Consider the following 25,450-nt stretch of genomic DNA (forward strand, 5'->3'; position numbering starts at 1 on the left):
ATTTATGCCTCTACTTTTGCCACCTCGCCACAAAAGGGCACATGATCTCCACTCTACCCTTCCTAATGTCAGTGTGGTAGATAGTGAATGTAAGATTGTGAACTTAATTCAGTTAAGTCATCAGCTTGGCTTGAAACTTAACTTTTCTTCCAATTTTCAGAATTAGAGTGTATTAAAGGGGTTTTTAAAGAATGTATTTACTTTTACTTTGTGGTATATATTTACTGGTTAAAAGCATCCAATAATACACTTATTTGAAGTTCTTGGTTGGTTTAAGTAGAGTACCTCTTTCCAACTTGAATTTATTTATACAATATAATCCTAAATACACATTTTGGAGACGGGCACATCCGTGCCTGTCTGCACCGGTAGTCACTTCTGTCTGGGAGAGATTTCTGGAATGCAGCAAATGTCTTATGAAACACAGCTGCAAACATTTTCTGCACCCATGCTCACTTGCTTTATTTTACACTGAAAACATTTTAGATTTTAAATATCAAATGTACATTAAAAAAAAACATTTCTTGTTCTGTTCTCTAGCTCAGCATGGTACACAGACAACTTCATCATCTAAGAGTTTATTGGGAATGATCCCGTGCAAAAACTTTCAAAATTTGGACAGGTTAATTGAGTATTAATAAATTAGCAAATCTGTAATCCAGCACCTATTCCTAATGCTGCTCTCTTATCAATCAGCCAATGAAGCTGCCGTACCAAATAATACTTCTGAAAATTAAAGCAAAAATTACTTTACATGGATTTATGGCATCAAGCTGGATAGGGGACAGATCCTGAATGGATCAGAGAAGTCAAAACAGATTCTTCTGCTCTAAACTTGCATTTATCCTAATGTTGTGGCATCAGTGTGAAATTTTTTCACTTTACGCCAGAGCTGCAATCATAGTATAAGTGGTACCTGGGTACAAATTCAGGCTTGACCTTATACTGGGAGGAAGCAGAACAAGATTCTCTGAGCAAGGAGCTTCACTTCACTTCATTTCAGAGTCAACATGAGTCTTCCCAGCTGCTTTACCTTCCAAATTTAAAGCCAGCGTGAAGCTCTTTTGGCTTCATACATTAAACTGGCTTGTGAATGCTCCATAATCCAGTGGAGATGGTGGAAGGAGAGGAATGGAAGAGGATAAAAAACAATAAGTACATATAGCAATAGAGTGGGATGTATTTTAAAAAGCTCAATGATTCATTCAACAGAAAAGTGGTGCAATTTCAATTCAAGTGCTTCTTTTAATTTACTGGAGTGCCAGAATTTTTAAAAATTAGTGGGAACAGTAAAACCTGTAGGAAGAAGAATCAAGAATGTTGCTAAATAGTTTGAAATTAAATGTATGTTATGTCAACTGTATGCCAGATGCCCCTAAGTAATGGAGAAAAGCAAAATTCCTGAAGCAAAAAACTTAAAATAGAAATGTATGAAAATGAAATAAGTCAACAGTCCAATATTCTTTCAGGACAACAAACACGCTGGAAATATTAATTTAAAAAAAGTTAAAAACACAGCAAGAGGAAGCTTTAAATGGGAGTGCTACAGCAATCCTAAAAATTATTTTCAATGAGCATCAAACTCCTTACCTTATTCCTGATAAATTTGACAGTGCCTTTCCTCGTGTCCTCCGATAGAAGATCTGTGAATATCCAGCCAACCTGAAACAAACAACGCAGCAAGTTGAAAACAAGTCTAAACTATTAAGAGTTGAGTGTTTTGATGTTTCCACCATACGGCTGTGGACGTCCATTTAGCATTCAGTTAGAAAGCTAGGACAAACTATGAGCTGACTTGCTAACCCCTTTCCCAGTCTTATTTTGTGCTCAGCTAACGTATGTAGTTATAAACATTGCAAAACTAATCGTTCCAGATTTTCCTTACTCATCTGCACTCATCCCAAGTGCAAAATTAGGAGCCCCATCAAGCAACCCAGCCACAAAAACAGTAATTGAAGTTGGCACATTCGGTATTATTCTACAAACGATATTTTGTTTGTAACTACTGAACTGACAGGAATGGCTCTTTTATTGAAGAGCTGACATTTGAAGACTTTCAATATCTATTGGTGAATTTGACAGTGTGGTCACACTATATACACTAATAAACAAGATAGACTTCAATGATGAAATATTAGAGTCACAACTGCATCTTCTGCTGAAACATCATGGAATAGTTTTGGAGAAATGTACATCCCTTCCCATTCCACTACCCAGCTAATACTGTGTGTGTCCTGGGGTGAAGGCAACTTGGGAGGATACAACGGCAAAGGAAAAACTGCTGGTCAAGAATGCATTTGTCATTCTCTTTGGGCTGAGTACTTATTTTTGATGATTTGCTTTCACAAGTTTTTTTTTTTCTGCCTTATTGGCAAAAACAGCTAAATAAAAGGTCAACAGATTTTTCTATTTTCAACACCCCAGAATTTAAGATCTTCCTTTTTCTATTCACATAGGTCTGAAAGTTAAATAAACTTTATTTTGCATGCATGCAGATCTTATGTTGTCCTGCCCACGGCAGCTGGAAAACATTACTCCGTTTACTGTAAAGTAGTGTTTCACATCTGCTTATTGTTAATGAAACAGAAAAACAACGCAAGCTCCAAAAGTTGGAAGAACGGCCATTTTAGCACAGGGCATAAAATATACTAAACTGTTTCTTTAAATTAAAAGATTATTTAAAAATAAATTAGTACTATTTTTAATTTAAAAAAAAAAAAACAAAGCCAGCTGACAGCAAGTCAAAGAGCTCCAGGGAGGTTGTTTGCTAATAATTAAGACTTGGCGTGCCATTCAAATTGCACTTATGCTTGAATGAATAAACCTAAGCTTTCTCGGCAAATTCAGTAGGTATCTAGTTGGTCAGTGCCACAGCTCCATACCCTTCAAGTGTTTGAATGGCAAATCTCTTCAGGAAGTGTTGAAAAAGCAAAGCTTTTGGAGAAGGGCAATTTGGACAGCAACATCCCAATTCTCACATTCAACTGCGCATTTGCGACACCGGAAATTGCTGCCAGATTGTACTTAATAACAGTGACTGTTGACAGCCTTTCCATTATTCCTGCAGCAAAATCTGGGTCATTGACTCACCTTTCTCAATCCAAGTTTAGCAGCAATTTCATCTACAACTTCAGCTTTTGGGTCTTCCAAAAATTCTAGGCTGTTTGCTGTACCAATCTATAAAAAGAAAATCAGTCAAAAAGCAAACAATATTCAAAGATAAGCTAACTATTTGTTCTTATTTAGTGACTTTTAAGAAATTTAATCACTTGTTCTTATGTTTCTGAAGTTGTGAAAGAGTAATTGAACGTTTCTCCATTGTATTTGGTGCAACACCTCAATTATTTTATTGGAGGGGAGAATTTAATTCCTTTTCTTTAATTTAGTTTAAATAGACAACTGTGAGCTCAATTTAAATGTAACTATCTTATAGCTCTCAGATATAGGTGCCCCCAAACTAATCTGAACCAGAAGAGTCACAGAATACTGATGCTGTTATCACATAAAACTTTATCAAACTGGATTTCAGCTGACGATTACTTAATGGTCCAAGAGAAGTGAAGTTGAAGTCACCCTGCAGGAGGGATGTTCTAAATTTCTTGATAAATACCTCTGGAGGAGCTTAATCTAGTTAATATTGCATGCTCTCCATGCTAAAGGCTTTTGAGAAGCTGGATATCATCCAAAGAATGATGGTCATATTCTAGAAATCATGACCTCCAACCAGAAAGCAGCTAGGTCTAAGAGGTGCATGTGACCCAAGAGTTAATTGGGAATGAATTTCTCCTCTGGGGAAGCAGGTCAAGGAGAATCATGGATTCCAAGACCAAAAACTGGGTACCAGAATCAATTTCATCCCTTCTGTCCAGATCATTTGAAGAATCCTGGGGATCAGAGGAAACAAGTTGGGAAATCTACTTTTACATGGAAGATAGTCTCCAAGCTGACCAGACTCTGATTTGGGAGGAGAGGGTAAATTGTCTGTTGACACAAATAATTCCATTTCTATGTAACTGCAGAGCATTAAGATATCCAAGACCAGCTTGAAATGGATCACTCACTCAAGCAGGTGGATTTAACTGTAGATACTGCTGATTGAATTGGCCTTCACAGACAAATGTTTGCCAAGTGCAATTTTGAGTTCCAGTTAGCTTCCCAACCGTGGTGTCAATGTTGCCGTCACAATCCTTAGACTAGTAAGCACCTGCTGAACGCATAGCTAAGAAGAAATCTGTGTTCTTGCTCAAACTTTATACACAGAATCTTTGGTCAACAGACAGAAAACTGTTCACTTATGATGCATTGCCTAAGTCAGGGTGGCTCAATAACAATAATGCTATGGGAACATTGTGGTTACATTACTGGACTAGTAATCCAGAAGCCTGGAGTAATGATCCAGAGACCCAAGTTCAATTCCCAGCACAGCAGCAAGCAAATTTTAATTCAGTTAATTAAATAAATCTGGAATAGAAAGCTGGTTTCAGTAATGGTGACCATGAAACTACCAGATTGTCATTAAAACCCATCTGGTTCACCAGTGTCCTTTTAGATTGAAAATCTGCTGCCAGACCCAGTCTGGCCAATGTCCACCTCCAAACCCACCACACTGTGGTTGACTCTTAACCACCCTCTGAACTGGCCTTGCAAGTCACTCAGCTGTTTCAAGGACGATAAATGTTGGCCAGCCAGCAGTGGCCCACATGAATCATGAATAAATTATAAAAGAACACCTCCCTCCCACAAATATCTGCTTAAAAATAGCATGAAATATATGTATTGACGCATTAATAAAATATATGTAAAATGAACGAGATCTCCAAATAAAATGAAACTAACAGTATGCAAATATTTTTTTTTGAAAAGATGTATATTCTGAACCAGAATTGAATTCTACATGCTTCAAACTGGCGTGATAATGTAGCTAATATTTATTACACCATTCATTTGCTATAGAATATATTTGCTGCTTGAGAGTAACTAATTCAAATCATGCAAAACAGCATTCTTCTGTTTAGAGAACAGACAATATGGGGCCATCTGGTGGATCCAAACTGCTCTCGTTGAGCCACTGGGATGAAGTGTATTCAACACCACACAAGTTCTCTTCTTGGGTAACTCTTTTGCTGAATGTACACACAGAGGATAAAATGTAATTTGATTTTAACTACATTACATAGAAGTCCAGGTTATATGACTCCTTCACATGAAGTAATAGTTTTGAGTATGTAAGGCTTCACAACTTACATTACTATATATCTGCACTTAATGATATTTAGATTAGATAGCATTTCTTTGTTTACATTTGTTCAGCTCTCCTCCTGTAAAGGTTCTAGGCCCCTATGTTAGAAGCACGAGTACCAAAAACAAATTAAATAGAAAGCAGGTACCATGAACTATACTCAATTAAAAAGTATGTTATAATGTGTGTCAAACACAGCCTTGCCAAAGTGGATTCATTCTCATTGCTGAATTACAGAGACAAGAGTGAGGTGAATTCAATTATTGTTACTGTTCCCCTCTGCTGCCCATGATAGCGATATCTTAACTTCTAATTTAATTTGTTTCCCTTAATATCCTTTCCCTTGCCAAAATGGGCCACGGTGTGTTTCCCAAACCCCGGGTTATGAGGTCCAACAATAAAAATAAACCCACAGCAAATTCTTTAAGGTGATACAAAACTAGGATTTATTAACACATTCAGACCTGAGGGATGGGTTGCGACACACATTCACACTCACGAGCATACAAGGTAGAAAGGCAGAGAAAGAAAGGGAAGGAAGTTACAAATTGCAAGTTACTTAAAAAAAGTCAAAAAGCGTTGCCATTAATTTACGTAAGTAGAGTCCAGTAAGTCAATGTTCTTTCAGGTGGTTTTGTCTGGAGAATTCTTGGTCCTAGGAACTTGGCTGCAGGTTGAAGATGCAGCCAAGTATTCTTGTATTCTGGAAATTACTTGTATTCTGTAAATTATATGTATTCTGGAAATTAAAGTTTTCTTGTATTCTGGAAATTAGTTCAGTCTGAAGGCGAAATACAGGATTCTTTTTGGAGAGCCAACTTTGAGAGAGATGAAGTCAAAGGCAGGCTGCTAGCCTGAAGACCAATTTTCTCTTGAGATTAAACCACAAACAAAGACACAGTTCAAAAGCTGTACAATTAAAGCAATTCAAACAGCTCAAATCTCAGTCTTGCAACAGGGTGGTTTTGGTTCGAGCCATTCAGCTAATGATTTACTTTAAGGGCCCTTGTTAAAACCCATTGTATTTTGAGCAGATAACTGTGGAACCATTAGCACAACATTGGAGATGAGGGGTCACAATAGCTCTGCCTTTGTCCAGAGCTGGCTGGTGCAGACATCTTGTCTACTAGTCCTTTGTGTTGGTTTGGTTGGAATGTTCATACAATGCAAAGGGTGTCACACTCCAGGAGGTTGATGAGTTAGCCTTTGTCCATTTTTAAGAACAGAATTTAAACAAGAGAAGATGGAAAGGAAGAAAATTTTTAAGATTTTTTTTCTTCATGCCTTCTTGGCATAACAGCTGTTAAATTTTGCCAATAATCTGAGCTAGATATTTTTTCTGCATTCTCAAACCCTTCTGTTCATAGGAAACAGTGTTTATTTCTCCATTCTCCTTACCTGTACTTATAATTGAACTCACTCTACAAAGCGTCCAGATGTGAATTTTTGTTGAATGCACAAATTAACAAAGAATGCAGAGCTCTTTGCATTTTAAATGTGTCATGTCTACTAATAAACTGCAAAAGCAGATCTCTTACTTGTGGAGGTTCATAGATGGCAGCAACCTCTGCTCGAATACCTAGAGGAATGTCTGTGTGTTCGGTGTAGCGACCATAAAGGAATCCAAGCCGCTGGTTTCCCGTTTGACGCCAAAAGTTGAGGAAACGATCTGCTATTGTGTGGTTCTCAAACATTATGTTATCCACATGCCTGTATTTCTGTTCAAAAGATAATTACTACATAAGAGATCTTGGAAATATTTTAAAAAAATACAATTATTGAGAATTTTAACATTCAGAACTCGACAGAAGACAGCCATGTGCTAAATACAATCTTCAAATCATTTTAATTACAATACTCCAAAGGGAAAAAGGTATACAGCCTCCTCCCGATAATTCCAAATGATTGTTTCATTAATAATGTTTAGAATTTTGAATTATCAATGCATTTAAAAAGCATAAACTTAGCTTGTATTTCCAAGCATAGGCGAATGAGAAGTGATCTAAGTGAGGTATTTAAAACGATTAAAGGATTCAGCAGGGTGGTTAGAAACAATTCCCTCTGGTTAGAGAATCTAGATCAAGAAGGTACAAGTTTAAAATTAGCACCAGGTCATTTAAGAATTTTTAAAAATTCTTTCAAGGGATGTTAGTGTCACCAGCAAGGCCAGCACTTGTTGCCCTTCCCTAATTGCCTTTGAGAAGGTGGTGGTGAGCCATCTTCCAGAACTGCTGCAGTCCATCTACGTAGGTATGTCCATAGTGCTGCTAGGGAGGGAGGTCCATGATTCTGATTCAGTGACAGTGAAGGAACGGTGATACACTTCCAAGTCAGGACAGTGCGTGGCTTGAAGGGGAGCTTTTTTCACAAAGCATAGCAAAAATTTAGCACTCACTCCCACACAAAAAAATTGTGGGATGCTGGGTCAATTGAAATTTTTGAGACCTAGATCAATAGCTTTCTGTTCGTTAAGAGTTGATATACAGGTCAGCTGTGATCTAACTGGACGATGGAACAGACTTGAGGGGCTGAATGGCCCGCTGCTGTTCTTATGTTCACCCTATCGTGACAGATTTATCCAGCTTATCTTCACTAGGGTAACAGCAAAGCACCTCTGGGCTAGAAAGGGGTTGGAGAGAAACCGAGTGCAATTGGATGGAGGCGAAGACAGAATTGGGCTCTGGTGTGATGCATCTGCGTCCCCCTCCCCCGATAAACAGCCTGACAACATTCACTGCTAAGGATCATATGTGAAGAACAACTATTTTGTTATGGTCTAGCAATTTTATTGGTTATGTGATTACTTGAAAGCAACCAGACGCCAATGTAGTCACATTACCTGACTGCCCCAGCTCAGCTTACGTGCTGTTGAAACCCTCATCCAAGCCCTAGTTACCTCAACACTCGACTATTCCGATGGTTTCCCGGCACACTTCCCATCTCCCACCCTCCGTAAACTTGAGCTTATCCAAACCTCTGTTGCTCATATCCTAACTCGCATCCAGCCCCGTTCACCAATAATCCTGGCTCCTGGTCTGGCAATGCCACAATTTTAAAATTCTCACCTTGTTTTTAAACCCATCCATGGCCTTATCCCTCCCATCTCCAACGTTCTGGCCTTGCACTTCTCTAATTCTGGCCTTTTATGTACCTCAGTTTTAATTGTTCCATCACTAGTTACGGTGCTTTGAATACCTAGACGGTAATTCCTGGGATTCCTTCCCTTACCCATTCTGGCACTCTCTCCTCCTTTAAGTCGCACTGTAAAATCTATCTCTGACCAATCTTTTGGACAATTGTCCTAATATCTCCTTTTGCAGCTCAGTTTTAAATTTTATTCGATAACCCTCCTGTGAAGCATTCTGAGATGTTTTAGACATTAAAGGCACTGTACAAATACAAGTGGCTGTTATTGTAAAAAGTCCAAGGCCCTTCACAAGTGTCATCACACAAAACTGGACACTGAGAGAGATTACATGAAATGATCAAAAGTTTGGTCAGAGGTAGGTTTTACTCAGCATCTTAAAGAGGGAAAGAAAGGTAGAGAGGTAGAAAGATGTGGAATTCCATAACTTGGGGTCTAGACAATGGAAGCCACATCCATCAAAGGATAAGAGGCCAGTGTTGGAGAAGCACGGGGATCTCAGAAGGTTGTAGGGTGGGAGGAGGTTACAGAAGCGGAACAGGTCGAGGCCACGGAGGGATTTGAAATCAAGGGTCATAATTTTAAATTTGAGGTGCTGCCACACAAGGGGCCAAGAAGCAAGCACAGGGAGGAAATGGGTGACTATTACTTGGTGCGAATTAGCATACAGGTAATAGTGCTTAATTCAATGTTACTCGAGTTGCTTGAAAAAAGTGTATCAGCCAAGGGATCAAATTAAGAAATTTTAACAAAAAAGTACAAGAGACAATTTTATGCATAACATCAACTTGAATTAAAAATAGGCTACTAGATAAATACATTTAAAAAAAAAAAAAAATTCCCTATAGCAACCCCCACAAGTATTAAACAACATAATAAATGATTGGTGTCTCAGTTTTAAAATCGGACTGAATTGCTCCAAAGGGCTGCCAATGGTTTGGTGTTGTTTTATACTAATTTGTAACAAACAATCGATTCTATGCTTGAATTATTTAACACGCTAGATAAAAATTGCTTCTAAATGTGCTTTCCATCCCTCTCCAAACTATCCAATACTCTATATAATGAGGTTTGCAAATCCATGAACAATGGATTCATACTTGCCTGTCTATTAAGTGTTATGGCGCTCGGCTGGCACTTTGTACAAATTCCATCAGGCCATGGGGGATGCCCTTCACACCCAGATTTGATTTTGCAGCTAATGTTCTCCAAGGCAACAAATTTGCCTCTGTGAGCAGAATGACAATCATAATTAAACCTTTCAACTCTCCAACAAGGTTGAGCAAATCCAGAAACATGAACCTTGCACACCACTGACATAATACTAATTGAAGCAGAATAATTAGCAACCTCAATCAAGATATTAACCCTAGGGTGCTGCTGATGAGATCATCTGTTTCAGTAGGGAGTCAAAATGTCAAGCTACCAGAAGACCCAATGCTGTTTCAACGAAAGAAAGCTTAACCCGGTTGCTTCAACAATGCAAAAAAATTAGTCTTTGAGGATTTGGCCAACTGATTAATAAAAAAAAAGAGATGCCTTTGGGCAGGTTTGTGCATGACTTCTACATCAGGCATTACGTCAGTTCTGTGGAGGCACTAGACAAAGGCCACAGTTGGTATTTAAACATACAAGAAAAGTAAGAAATACAAATTAAATAAATATCAATAATAAGCAGCGGATTTAGCCAATGAGCATCTGACTCACAAGCAATCTCTAGCTTGTTGGGCTGCTAAAGATGGAATTTTTTTTTAATTCATTCATGGGATGTGGGCGCCGCTGACCAGGCCAACATTTATTGCCCATCCCTAATTTGCCTCACTGATCCCAGGTTTCGGGAAGTGAGGAAGGGGAGAGAAAAAATGGCCAGTGGTTAATTTCAGACCAGGAGATTAGCATGACTGTAGCTTCAAAATTTAAAGTTAAAAATTACAATTACTTTAAAATTCTATTCTCAATGTGAATGGAACTCTAGCATTTTTAAAATAATTAAAATCAGAGAAGCTTTTGTACAGTGTTGGTTGCTTAAACACTCACATCTGAACAAAGTTTTTGATAGTTTGGTAATCGTTTTTAATGCAATGACTGAGTCAAAAACCCCAACTTTGTAGATGAATGCACCATTATGGGCTGCATCTTCTGGTTGCCGAGCATGGGGCGGGGCCTGCTTGCCGATGCATAAAATGACGCGGGGTGACATTGGGTGTGCGTCCCGACGTCACCCCATGTCATTTAGATTCTCAGTTTGGCGAGCGTGCAGTCGAGTTGGCTGCGTGCCCGCCAAACTGTCAACGGCCAACTTAAGGCCTTTAAAAAAGTAATTAAGCTAATTAAAGGACCTGCCCGTCTAACTTAAGGTTGGCAGGCAGGCAAGGAGGCCAGGCGGCCTTTAGAAAAAACACAAAACCTCATCCACGGGCGGGTGAGGTTTCATGAGGGCTTTAAAATGTTTATGAAATGTTGAAATAAAAGAAACTGACATGTCCCAGCTCACCTGACAGTGTCACGAGGGGGCATGTCAGGAATTTTTTTTCCACACTTCCACAAATTTACAAAACTTCCAGTGGTCTCCGTGAGGCGGCATTTTGCCTCAGGGAGATTGTGTGCTCTTTCTCACACATGCACGAAAGGGTGCACTCCCGGCTCAGGGAATCCGCTCGAACCCGCCCATACGTGGAGCGCACAGCATTTCTGAGTGGATGCCACGCTGGATGGGCCTTAATTGGCCCGCCTACGTAAAATGGCGGCACGCCCCCAGGCGGGGGCACCGATCGGGAACCCGCCAGCCCGCGCCTGGTCACCCCCCCTCCCCCCCCCCAAACAGGGGGAAAATGTTGCCCATACGTTACAACAGAGACAGGTTTAAATTCTTCTGAATTATCCACATCTTAGAAAATTAACTGTATACATAGGAAGCAACTTACACCTTTGAATGAGATTTAAATTTGCACTATTTCAGTGTGGTCTAAAAGTACTATTGGTTTTTTGCTGCCATTGATTCATAGGCTGCAATGCTGCTAAATAAATTGGTGGCCTGAAAGCCCAATGTAGGAGTCTGGTGTTTATTTTGCAGCACCTCTTAATTTTAAAATATATGAACTGGAAAAAAGGCTTCAAGTTAAAGTGAAACAGTAATGTAGGAGGCACAGAACAAGCCATCAGTGTGCTGCTATATAAAGACTGTGACTAAGAAATTGCGCACGTCATAGTCTTGGCTCTCAGATTACATGAAAACTACAGGGCATTCCCAAAAGGAATATATTTGAAGCTGAATTTCAGCAATATCTCTCTCTCACACAAATACTGTGCAAGGCTGTCTTCGGGTATAATGGAGAGAGAAGTCAAACACTGCAAGATGGATTAAAAAGACCTGAACCTACTTTTTTGAGATTTGGATCTAAATCTCTAACATCAGTTTACATAGGTCAATCATAGCATCTAACCAGCAGAAATGATCAGGACAACAAGAAAATTCAAAACTGACCTAACAATCAGGATCAAGTTGCTTTGAATGAATACACTCTATATCAGGATATTCTGGAAAGAATTTTTTTTCAAAAAAGCATCCACAATGCTTAGGTACCTCATCTAGTTTGCCCAATCCTATGTCATGATACTGTGGCAGTTTTAAACCAACACACCTGGAAATAAGGTATGAATCATAGACTCGAGCAGGTCTACTTTTAGAAAATAATTATTGTGGAGAATCTGAGAAACGCTTCTTCTAAAGAATACTTACTTGTCAGCACCACCAGTCAGTTTTCGGATATATGCATGGAATGACATATGTTTAACAGGGGGGTCCAAGTGATTGAGATAATCCTCATCAAAAGGCTAAAGAATAAAAAGCATAGTCCAGAAACATAGATGAATGTAAACTACAATTTATGCCAAAAGGATATGGATTATTTGTGTGTAAAACAGAATAAGACAATACATTTTTCACAATCACCATTAGATATCTACTGAAATGTGCTTAATGCAAATAGGAATATTTTGAATTAAACATAGAATATTTTAAATACCAGTTTTGCTATAAATGTGAAAATATGTCAGATGCACAGGTGTTTTAATCATATATCACAGAGTGAAGGCAAAAATGATTGTATCCATTTACTACTCATTGCACAAATGCAACACATCCCTTTGGTTCAATAGGCTGATATTACTTTTGATAGTTTGCCAAATCAACCAATGTTTCCTATTTTATGCTCCTTATTTGAATAATTCAGAACTAGTAGAAAACAGAATAATGTGAAATGTAATCTGTGACTGAATCTGTCTAAACAGTACTGGGATTTTCAGTCTTTTAAAGGTTGCTTGATCACTAACACTTAAAATTCTTATATATAGACTCACTTCCCAAAACAAATTATGATAATGAATGAAGTATATCATTCATATTTACACAAAATTTTAATGGGAAAATTAGAGATAGGAGCTGTAACTCTTCCTCTGCTTCAAATATTCACTAATTTTCCTTAAAAGATGCAGTGGTCTCTCTCTCTCTCAAATGCTTGAGGCAGAACATTGCATGCTCCAATCTCCTTCTGCATCACAAAATGTCTTTCTTCTCAGCAACAACTTTAAATTGTGACCTCTCATCACTAACTCCTTAACAAATAGTCTTTTCCTAGCCTAGTTAACATATCAAAATCCTTCATAAATTTAAAAACCTCTATTAAATTTTCTCTTAGCCTTTTCTTCTCCACTAAGATCATAAGAGAAGAATGAAAACAGTTCCAGTACCCAAGCCTCTCAATTATGGTTTTCTATCCCTGGAATCATCCAAGTGAATCTTCATTGCACACCCACTTTAGCTTTCATGTCCTTTCTATAATCGGGCAGTAAAACTGCATTCAGTAGTCTTATCAATGCCTAACCATTGCTTGCACAAATTTATTTTTTCTTATCAATTATTCAAGTATTCATCCAACCCCAAGATACTATTGGCCACATTTGAGACTTTATTATCTGACTGCTTTTTCAAGGAATATGTGTTTGAACATCTAGGCCTTTCTTGTCTTTCCATTTCTTGGTGTTTCTCCCAAAGTGCGTTTCCATGCCTTTCTTTGCATTAAATTACATTTAACAACAGCTTAAGGCTGTCTGCAACTGATCCCTGCCCATATCCTTACAGCCCTTCCTCAATCCAAGCAATACCCACTAGCCCTGTCAACCAACTTTCTATCCTGTTGCTTTATTTCCTTTTATGCCACACATCTGGATTTTGCAACAAGCCTGCGAGACACCTCTTCAAATGTTTTCTGAAAACCACTTACACATTGCCTTAATCTACCTAATCTGTCATTTTTTAAAGATAAAACACACACAACTCAAAATTTGTCAAACATGACACTGGCCTCTTGGTCTTTGGACACCAATACTACTCCAACCAAGCTCAGGAACAGCATCTCACCCTCCTCCTCAGCACTTAAAATTCTAAGATACCACAGAGCTGTAAAGTAGGGAGTGTGGGTCTGTGGTAATTCAAGGGCAACAAAGACAGATTAACACAGTGTCGATCCTTTCTCTTAACACACAGGTGGGCGGGGTGATGGTGTTTGCCAGCAATGTCAGCCTGTTTCTATTCTCTTTTCTGGACCTACTGCGTGCGTTATCAGCATTTTCTGTTATAATTTCAGATGCTTAACATCTAATCTCTCTATCAACCCCACCCAAATCATCACCACCTCTTCTTATGAGCTTCTCCCATGTTTTTCACTGAGCTATTATATATTTGGCTGTTATTCTGATGTCTTCATTGTTTATGATTTTTCATACCAACACACTCATTTTTCTATTAGCTGTTAAGCTATGTGGCCATTATTTTTGCTCTTTTAAAAAGAGTATCTATTGTCGTCTTCTCCTTATTTTTTTCCTTCTCTTCCACCCAACAAAACTGCTCAATTATCCTTGAATTTTTACTTCTCACACTTAAACTATTAATACTCACCCAAATTCTGCTTTTTATTCCCCTTAAGATATTATCCCCTTTTGAGGGCTAATTCCCTCCCTCAATCCCCATTTTGTTCTCAATACCAATCTGTTTTCTGTACCTTCAAAGAGGTTGGCACCTTGCATAGCAAAGGGGTTTAGAAATAAAGACAAACATTTTTTAAACCAGACAATGATGAATATTCTATTGTGCAGGTGAATGACAAAGAATGATGTAAATGTTCACTATAGTTTGCTTTTAGGTGAATTGAAAACAAATGCAACATTGAAACATTATACTTCAGGTTGATAAATATCCATGCATATCAATAAGGAATTTTGTTAAAAGTACTTGAAAAGCTTGAAGAACAAGCCTTATCAGATCACAGGCCACTTAACAGACATGGTAGCCAAGACTGCATTAAGGGTTTACTGAATTAAGTATTAAAATCAATTGTTCACTAAATTACATTACTCCAAAAAAGACTAATATGATGGCATCAAAATCCCTGAGATGGGATTGATTTTCATTTTAAACTAATAGCATGTGCCTGCACATTGCGCACTGAGGAACAAAATGCAAAGAATCGATTTGTAAAGGGGGAGATATGTTTAAGTGCATGTTAACTGAATAACAAATAAAAGTGGCAAATGCACAGCATTCAGAAGGGGTTTTACAATTATTTTGCCAGCACATCACAAGATACCTGTAGTTAAAAGTTAAGTAGTGAAGAAGTGTGGGCAAGTTGGTGCTATAGACTAATGAGAACATGAAAATATCCAGCCTCTTCTTCTGGGACCCTGCGTACCTTGAGCAGATCTAAATCCAGGTGTACAGTAAAATGATGGCCTATGACTGTACTACACCAATTGGACTTTTTAAATTACTAGATGTAGGTACTAAAGCAAAAATTTGCTATATTAATAAAGCTGAAAGTTCTTTAAGATTCCACATAAGCGTTCACATTGGCTTCTCAAATCCACATTAATAATGTAAATTAACACACAACTGCATAAGGATCAGTCAGCAAGAAACAACATTTTTTAGGCATTCTTGGCCATAATAAAATTATCAAAACATAAAAATCTGTGTCACTGATTGATTTTAATAATGGCTACCCTGTGATGCAGTATTTGCTTATATATCCAAAATCTAACATTTTCCATCATTTCAAAATAATGATTTTCAACATACTTGTTCTACAGAAGATTCCCCCAGTATGAAAACAAATGCCATAGCTGGCTCAGTTATTGTCATGCGTGTCTCTTAGCTAGAGTGCTTTGGACAGAAATTTGATTTCATGCTCACTATTGCAGGCCAATCACAAGCCATCATTTTACTGCACACCTGGATTTAGATCCGCTCAAGGTATATGGGGTCCTTTAAAGAAAGGAGAGTGGATATTTTCACTCTGCCTCATTGGTCTAAAGCACAGACTTGCTCACACTTCCTCAGAGTTAAGAGTACCATACAGTCAGAAATGTCCTTTAATCTGTCCACTATGGTAATATCAAAAGCAGCACAAACCAACTTGATCAATATTCTTGGACGATAATGTAAATTCTGAAAAAGTGCAATGATTTCCAAACAGAATAATGAGACTGCTATGACTTCCTTACCTCCAGTGGTACGCAATGAACACATTTGCCCAAAGCACCATGCCGGCACCTAACAAAAACACAAAACCAAAAGAAGTTTAACAAAGAACATAATTCTGAAAATGAAACTGAGTTTTTGGTCTAGATTTTGACTGTGGAAATATGCAAAAAGACAACCGCAGAAATGTACAAAAGGACAACTGCAAACTGGCAGGCTATTTTGCATCTGCCTCCATTACTTACACTGAGGTCAGGGGATGTGCAACTCAGGCTGCCATTTCACTATCACTCATCATACACTACCACACAAAGTCATAGTCTACCCCTTATGTCTTAAAAGTTTTTCACAACCGGACTACAAATATTTATTACTGCGACTCTGTTTATCATTTTATTATGGAATGTAAATACAAGTCTCACTTATTTTAAATGCGATAACCTAATAATCAGCCAAGTTATCAATACCACATGATGACAGATCAAGCAAGGTAGCTAACTTTTCAGAGCTACCCATCGATTTAGAGAATTCTTCAGATCACACTTAAAACTAACTTCATAAATGCGTTCTTCAAAAATCCATATAGATAATAAACACCGCATTCCCCTTATTAATATTCCCGGTTATTTCACGAAAAATTCAATTAGATTAGTCAAACATGATCTGCCATTTACACATCTGTGCTGGCTCTCCTCAAACCTCTCCCAAGTGCCAGTTAATTTTTTCCCCTCGATTATTATTTCTTAAACCATACCCACCACTGGTGTTAAATGGACTGGCCTAGTAGTTACTAGGAATGTCCTACACCCTTTCCTCAACAAGGGTGTCACATTTGCCACTTTCCAAACTTTGACATTTCTTCTGTATCTAGGGAAAACTGGAAGATTATGGCAAGCCCTTCTGCTATCTCCAACCCTACTTCCCTCAGGTAACCTGGAATGCAAGCTATCTGGATAAGCGACTTATCCAATCTAAGCATAAACCATAAGACATAGGAGCAGAAATTAGGCCATTCAGCCCATCGAGTCTGTCCCGCCATTCAATCATGGCTGATAAGTTTCTCAACCCCATTCTCCCACCTTCTCCCTATAACCTTTGATCCCCATACCAATCAAGAACCTATCCATCTCGGTCTTAAATACACTCAATGACCTGGCCTCCACAGCATTCTGTGGCGATGAATTCCATAGATTCACCACTCTCTGGATAAAGAAGTTTCTCCTCATCTCTGTTCTAAAAGGTTTTCCCTTTACTCTGAGGCTGTGCCCTCGGGTCTTAGTCTCTCCTACTAATGGAAACATCTTCCCCATGTCCACTCTACCCAGGCCTTTCAGTATTCTGTAAGTTTCAATCAGATCCCCCCACCTCATCCTTCTAAACTCCATCAAGTATAGACCCAGAGTCCTCAAACATTCCTGGGATCGTTCTCGTGAACCTCCTCTGGACTCTCTCCAGGGACAGCACATCCTTCCTGAGATACGGGGCCCAAAATTGCTCACAATATTCTAAATGTGGTCTGACCAGAGCCTTATAAAGCCTCAGCAGCACATCCCTGCTTTTATATTCTTGTCCTCTCGAAATAAATGCCAACATTACATTTGCCTTCTTAACTACCGACTCAACCTACAAGTTAACCTTAAGAGAATCCTGGACTAGGACTCCCAAGTCCCTTTGCTCTCCAGATTTCTGAATTCTCTCCCCATTTAGAAAATAGTCTATGCCTCTATTCTTCCTACCAAGGTGCATGACCTCACACTTCCCCACGTTGTATTCCATCTGCCACTTCTTTGCCCATTCTCCTAACCTGTCCAAATCCTTCTGCAGCCTCCCCGCCTCCTCAATACTACCTGTCCCTCCATCTATCTTTGTATCATCTGCCAGCTTTCCAACACATGATGCCCACCCATTTTTACCTAATCCATTACCTGTCATCTCTGCTTCTACTGATATTTTGTCAGCATACTCTACCTTGGTAAACAATAGTACAATGTACTCATGAGTTTTCTAGCTCACATATTACCCTAATATGATCCACCCCACCTCTTACTATGCACTTATTATTTACATGCGGATAGAAGATTTTTGGGTTCACATTTATGTTTATTGCCATTCTATTCTAATTTTTTCTCTTTGCCAGGCTTATTTTCCTCTTTACTTCCCCTCTTATTGTATTTGGCCTGGTTCTCAATTGAAGAATTTGTACACCCTCCTTTTTTGTGTTTCGTCTTATTCTCTAATCTGCCTTGTCATCCAAGGAGTCTTGACTTTGGTTTCCTTACATTTCATCCTTTTTGGAATGTACCTAGACTGTAACCAAAAGAGCTCCTCCCTAAAGATCACCCATTGTTCAGTTACAGTTTTGCTTTTATTTTACCCTGACTAAACATCTTTACATCCCATGGAAATCCGTCCTCCTCCAATTTAGTTCTCAGATACCAATCTAGACCTTGCGATCCAATGATCGCTCTTACCCAGATGTTCACCCATAGGCACTTAGTCCACTTGGCCCACCTTATTCCCCAGCGCCATCACTATTATGGAACAAATAACCATCTCAACTTTAAACTGTTTTATTTCAATCTCCTTCCTTTCAAATGGAATATCAAACCTGGTTTAGATTGTACACTGCATCACATATTCATCTTGCTTCAGCAGTGTAATTTAATCAAGCTCTCATTGTTATCATACTAAGGTTCATGGGTGCAACATGATGCTGCCACAGGACCATCAACCATTATGCCAGTAACACTTAACATAACTAAGGTTATGATATCTGTGCAGAAACACCGAGGGCAAATCAGACAGAGGCACAAACCAAAGGAGTGACTGGAGCAGAGAGACTTGTGCAAGCCTAGACCACTCACTGAGGATCTCCCAAGAATCAGTTTAAGAACCATGGGCCAAGGGGCTGGTCACCTAACCTCTTGAATATGGATAACGAAAGAGGAAAGGTGGGGGGGGAGACTAACTTATAAGAGGGAACATTACCACTCAAAAAGTTAATAACTTTGGATACAGAAGTTGTTCACAAATGGCTTGCGCTTTAAGAGGTCACCTCTAATCTTAATTTACAGCAATTCGAACCCAATGTATCATTCTATAATTTATAAAACATACATAATTAATGCTATTCTGTAGGTTTTTGAGCAGAAAGTCTTACTGTTGCTGGTCCCTGTTTCTGTATATCTTTCCATCCTGTTTCATTAGATACTGGTCAATTTCATCCTCCACCACAGGCACTGTAGACGTGGTTGAAACTCGTGACCCTCCAGGAGCTTGGGCTGAAGTCTCCATAACTTGAGTGGAAGTCCCAGCGTCACTTGATGGAAAGAGGAACAGTACGTCTCCATGTCTAAGGCAGAAGATATTAAGGACAAATTACTGGGCTTACACCTGTCAAAATATTGAGCACTGAAGTTAAATACTGAAACCAAGGACACATCAAAGTCACATTGCATCGGTCCAAATTAAAGCATTCCTGCTGACAAAGCAACCGTTGATATTTTTTGGGAACCTGAGTATTCCAGCAAATAATCACATGTACAGTATGTAGAATTTTTTTTATAAATCCAACTTACTAACATCTAGCAGTAAACTTCATAGTAGATAAAAAGCTTTTGGCTTATTTCCACTAATATTCAGTTATCCTGGAGAGTTTTTCTCTGGCTAGCTTAATATCTAAATCTCATGTTTTCAAACATCACAAAATCCAGGGGTCACAGTTTAAGGGGAAATGGAGAAATGAAGATACTCCCAATATTTCTGAGCATTTAATTATCTATTAACTTCCCCACATTATCAAAAGCATCCTTACCCCAGGTGGGCAGGGAGAAGAATACTGCTGATCAGGATTCTTAGACTTTATCACTATCCAGCGATCCCTTCCTAGAATTATTTGCATGTGACGAGTGTCAGGGCAGATCATGATGGCTTCCCAATTGACAAACAGCCAGTAATCATCATGTTCTCTTTCCGCATTTACTATCCTCCTAGCTTCCCTTAATCTCATCCTCCATATAAGTTCCCCAACCCACATTTATGGTCACTCACTGACCTCACCATCTCATATGGCCTGTGACAACGGTTACAGATTACTACTTTGTATCATTCTCCACCTACATCCAGTTTCCCCCTTCAAAACCATTGGTCCTTCTGCAACCATCTGCAGAAAAAAACTTTCCCAATTCATATACAACTGCTTTGTCAAAATGCCAACTATCTAGCTTTTGGCCCTCCATTCACAACATGTTGGCAGCTATCATTATACTCCACTGCACCCTCACCTCCACCTTCAATGCCCTCATCCCATTAAAACAACTACTCTCTCTCTCACCCCGGCCACTCCTCCATAGGGTCCTCATCTCCACTCCCTTAACTCCAAGGGATGCAGGCTTGAAAAGAAATTGCCCAATTGGTTCAGACAATCACCGCTAGATCTGGTCAGGCCACATAAAGCACTATCAGATTCTACTCGCGTCTGCTAAATTGCTCGATATTTCAGGATCACCTGGGAACGCAAGGTAATCCTGATTCCTTTTCTCCTGTCATCTTAAACCCGTCTTCCCTGTTCCCTCCATCTTCACCTCCAACAAGTGTGAGCAGCTCATAGATTTGTCACCAAGACTGAGACCACCCAATCAGCTGCCTTTACCACTCCTCCCTGAATCTGCCAGGCTGAACTTTCACTAAGGCTTCCTCCTGCCCTACCTCAAACATGCATTTTTCTCCACCTCCCCTATTTCAACTCATATCCTCTTTGTGTGACCATTCTCTCAAGACCCACAGCCTGCTCTCTAAATCCTATTCCCACTAAACTACTGACTGCCCAACTTCCTTTCCTGCTCCCAGGAGTTAGTTGACATTTTTAACAGTTCTCTCTCCTCAGGCTTGGTTCTTCTCTGCTCAAATATACTGTCGCCACCCCTCTCGTTCAAAGCCCAACCCTTTACCCCCGTCCTTGAAAATTAGGATCCAATTTCCAACATCCTTTTCTTCTCCAAAGTCCTTGAACATGTTGTTGCCTCGTAAGTTCATGCCCATCTTCCTTGGAACTCCATGTTTGAATCACTTCAATTAGGATTCTACCCCTACGCAGTACTGAAACAGCTCTCAAAGTCACACATGACATCCTACATGGCTGTGGTAAAGCCTAGCTATCCCTTCTTGTCTTTCTCAACCTGACTGCAGCCTTTGACTCAGAATTGTTACTGTGTAGAAGGTAGCCATTCAGCCCATCGTGTCTGCAGTGGCTCTCTGAGTATTTTAACTTAATGCCAATCTCCTGCCTTTTCCCCATAACATTATTTAAATAGAAACAATCATCAAATGCCCCCTTGAATGCCTCAATTGAACCTACCTCCACCACACTTCCAGGCAGTGCATTCCAAACCCTAACTACTCGCGGTGTGAAAAAGCTTTTTCTCACCTTGCATTTGCTTCTATTGCAAAACTCTTTAGAACTGTGCTCTCTGGTTCTCAATCCACTTACAAGCAGGAACAGTTTCTCCCAATCTAATCTGTCCAGACCCCTCATGATTTTGAAAACTTCTATTAAATCTCCTCTCAGCCTTCTCCTCTCCAAAGAAAACAGTCCCAATTTCCCCAATCTTTCCTTATAACCGAATTGTCTCATCTCTGGATCCATTCTCGTAAACCTCTTCTGCACTCTCTCCAATGTGTTCACATCCTTCCTATAGTGTGGTGATCAGAACTATACACAATACTCCAGCTGAGGTCTAACCAGTGTCTTATATATCATCATAACCTCCCTGCTCTTGTACTCTATGCCCATATTAATGAAGCCTAGAATACTGTATGCTTTAGAAACAGCGCTCCCTACCTGTCTGGCCACATTTAATTACTTATGTAAATATACATCCAGGTCTCTCTGCTCCTGCACACCCCTTAGGATAGTATCCTTTATTTTGTACTGTCTTTCTACGTTCTTTGTACCAAAGTGTATCATCTCACACTTCTCTGCATTGAACTTTATCTGCCACCTATCTGCCCACTACACTAATGTATTAATGTCCTTCTGAATTTTACACTGCCCTCCTCACAGTTTACAATTCTCCTAAGTTTTGTGTCATCTGCAAACTTTGAAATTGTCCCCTGCACACCAAGATCTAGATCATTTATATATAACAGGAAAAGCAAGGGTGCCAATAACGACCCCTGGGGGACTCCACTACAAACCTCCTTCCAGCCTGAAAAATACTCATTAACAATTACTCTGTTTCCTATCCCTTAGCCGATTTTGTATCCACATTGCTACTGTCCCTTTTATTCCATGACCTATAATTTTTCTCACAAGTCTGTTATGTGGTACTGTATCGGATGCCTTTTGAAAGTCCATACACACCACATCAACAGCCTTGCCTTCATCAACCATCTCTGTTACATCTTCAAAGCAAGTTAGTTAGATGCGATTTTCCTTTAACAAATTCATGCTGACTTTTCCAAATCAATCCACATTTTTCCACGTTGACCATTAATTCTATCCTGAATAATTCTTTCTAGAAGTTTCTCCACTGCCACAGTTAAACTGACTGGTTTGTAATTGCAGAGCAGATCTTTACAACCTTTTTTGAACTGGTAGACTGCACCATCCTTCTCTAATGCCTCTCCATCGTCATCAAGTAGAAGGGACTGCCTTGGTTCCACTCTTACCTATTTAATCCTAGCCAGAGGCCCGCACAGTTCACCTCTAGTACCCCCAAAGAATGTGTGCCCCCCTCCTATTTCTAATCTACATACTGCCCCTTGGCGACATCATCCAAAAACATGACAATTCCATACTTAAACAGGTGATACCCAGCTTTACTTGCCACTTGACCTTTTCACTGTCTGAATTGTCAGATTTGTTCCAGTACTGGATAAGTAGAGATTTCCTCCAATTAAACTTTGGGAAAACTGAAATCATTGTCTTTGGTCCCCTCCACGAACACTGCTCGCTCATCACTGACTCCATCTCTTTCCCTGGCAACTGACTGAGGCTAAATCAGTTTTTCTCAAGCTCATATTTAACCCCTTGGTGAACTTTCAACACATATACATACATCACTAAGGTGCCTATTTCCCCTTCTGTAACACTGCCCAACTCCACTCCTGCCTCAGCCCATCTGTTGCCGGAATCCTCATTCATGCCTTTGTTACTTCCAGACTTAACTTATTCTATGCTCTCCTGGCTGGCGTCCCACATTCTACCCTCTGTAAACTTGAGGCTGGTGACCTAAATCGCACCAACTCCCATTCACCCATCACTCCTGTGCTTGCTGGTCTACACTGGCTCAGAGCTATGCAACACCTTGATTTTAAAACACTCCACCATTTCTTCAAATCCTGTCATGATGGCCCATCCCACCCCAAATCCCTCTGAGGTATCTCCTTTTCTCCAATTATGGCCTCCAGTGCCTCCAGTTTCAATCGTTCCACCATTGACATCTGTGTCTTCAGCTGCCTTGGCTTCAAGCTCTGAAATTCCCTTCCCACACCGCAGCCTCACTTTACTCCTTTAAGATGCTCCTTAAAAGCTTTTAGTCATCTTCCTTAATATTTCCTGAGCTCAGTGTCACATTTTGTTTTATAATGCCTCTGTGAAGCACCTTGGGACATTTCATTATGTTAAAGATGCTATATAAATGTGTTGCTGCAGGTACTCATGGCCCAATCTAATGCAAGAGATCAGTTTATATAGTGTTCAAAAAACTGAAAACGGTTGTCACAAACACAATAACCATAATCATTTCCAGAAATTCTGAATACTTGTAACTACTGAGGAAGAACTGTTTTTCTTTTTGAGCCAGCTACTTACTTTTTAAATTGCTTTCTACTTACAGAACACAATAAAAGCTTATAGCTCAACATCAGCAAATAAAAAAATCCCCTTCAGCTGCTTATTCATTCTTCAGCTATTCCACCTATAAATAAAGCAGCCTACAGGCACCTATTTCTTGACACTCAATAAAGGTCAAGTGTTTCCCTATGACAATGGAAAGAGAGCAGAAAACTAAAAAAAGAAAAAAATCAGACACCTCACATACTTCCTTCTTCTTGATGGCAACTTCAGTTAGGCAAACTATGTGTACCTTTTTGCCTTTTCCCCAACTACACAATAACTTGATAGAAAATAATTTAAGTAGTCACTGGTTTATGGTAATTGAGTTAATAAAAAGTCTTCTAACATAGTATTTTTTACTTATGCTTTCTCAACAATACTTACCATGTTTCAATAAATCCAAAGCCTTAAATGACTAAAATAATCAGGGAGGAGCTATATGTCCAATTTAACATTGTTTGTGTGTTCAGTTCCTGAAACCATTTTTTTTGTATCTCAAAGCTCTCTTTCCCATTCATTTCTTTTCAAAATGTCTAGATGTTGAAATGCGTTCACTACTAATAAATATGGTTAAATACCAGTACGTACTTAATTTTAAGAAAAGAGAGTGATTTATTCGTTGTTGGGGAGATCTCTCCAGTTTTATTTCTGTTAAGGTATACAGAAAAGCCATTGTTAGAACAGCCAAATTCCTTTGCAACCTAAAAAGAAAAACAAATTAAATTACAATTAGAATGCGAGAAGTAAAAAAAAAATCAGGACTTCATGCACGTTTGATTTAAATGTGCAGCTACTGACCTATACGTGGACTGCTCTACCATTCCTGAATTGTAACAATAAAACAAGAAACAAGCTTCTTCTGCAGATTGAACACAAATCATCAACCTAACTCAGTCAAATTCAGAATCATACTAAACAGCCAATGTCCCAAAGTCCTCTGTCATCATCCTTGGGTAGGTTCTGTCCAATGGCAGGACGGACCCACCAGAGATGGAGTCACAGTGGTACACATCATGGGAGGGGGTGGCCGTGGAAGTCAATAACAACACTGGATCCCAAGAAGTTTCATGCATCCGATTAAACATAGGCAAGGAAATGTCCTGCAGATCAGTCTCTCTCAAGTGATGAATCAGTGCTCCTCCATGTTGAATAGCATTTTGAAGAAACAGAGGATAACAAGGGCACAGAATGCACTCTGGGTGCAGGACTTCAATAGTCTTCACCAAGAGTGGCTTGGTTGCACCACCACAAAGCTGACGAGTCCTAAAGGACATAGTTGCCAAGCCTGGGCCTGCAGCTGTTAGTGAGAGAACGGGCATGATGAAAAACCTACTTGACCTTGTCAGTATTGGTAGGAGTGACCATCATACAGTCCATGTGGAGACAAAGTTCTGTCTTCACAATGAGGACATTATTTAATATGTTGTGAGACACTACCACTGTGCTAAATGAGATAGATTCACACCAGATCCAGCAGCTCAAATCATGGCATTCAAGAGGTGCTGCGGCCATCAGCAACAGCAGAATTGTATTCCACCACAATTTGTAAATGCTTGCATGACCCAAACATTGCTGCTACCATCAAGTCAGGTTCAGAGGAGTGTAGAAGAGCATGCCAGGAGCAGGGCATGGGGTACCAAAACATGGAGGTGCCAACATGGTGAAGCTGCAACAGGACTACATGCATGCTAAACA

At 39.4% G+C, this 25,450-nt stretch overlaps 1 protein-coding gene across 2 annotated transcripts in view; it reads right to left on the bottom strand.

The window, feature by feature from the left end:
- Window positions 1–25,450, bottom strand: part of nploc4 (NPL4 homolog, ubiquitin recognition factor) — a 59,018-nt gene that overhangs the window by 18,987 nt on the left and 14,581 nt on the right. For both annotated transcript variants that reach the window (XM_041216890.1, XM_041216889.1), the window contains exons 3-10: window positions 24,344–24,456; window positions 19,079–19,270; window positions 15,942–15,990; window positions 12,124–12,218; window positions 9,489–9,612; window positions 6,778–6,957; window positions 3,091–3,177; window positions 1,591–1,662 (exon numbers count right to left, since the gene is read on the bottom strand). In XM_041216890.1, coding sequence (XP_041072824.1) covers window positions 1,591–1,662; window positions 3,091–3,177; window positions 6,778–6,957; window positions 9,489–9,612; window positions 12,124–12,218; window positions 15,942–15,990; window positions 19,079–19,270; window positions 24,344–24,456 — 912 coding nt within the window. The remainder of the gene's footprint in view (window positions 1–1,590; window positions 1,663–3,090; window positions 3,178–6,777; window positions 6,958–9,488; window positions 9,613–12,123; window positions 12,219–15,941; window positions 15,991–19,078; window positions 19,271–24,343; window positions 24,457–25,450) is intronic.

The sequence above is a fragment of the Carcharodon carcharias genome, chromosome 22 (assembly GCF_017639515.1).
Source record: "Carcharodon carcharias isolate sCarCar2 chromosome 22, sCarCar2.pri, whole genome shotgun sequence".
Lineage (NCBI taxonomy): Eukaryota > Metazoa > Chordata > Chondrichthyes > Lamniformes > Lamnidae > Carcharodon > Carcharodon carcharias.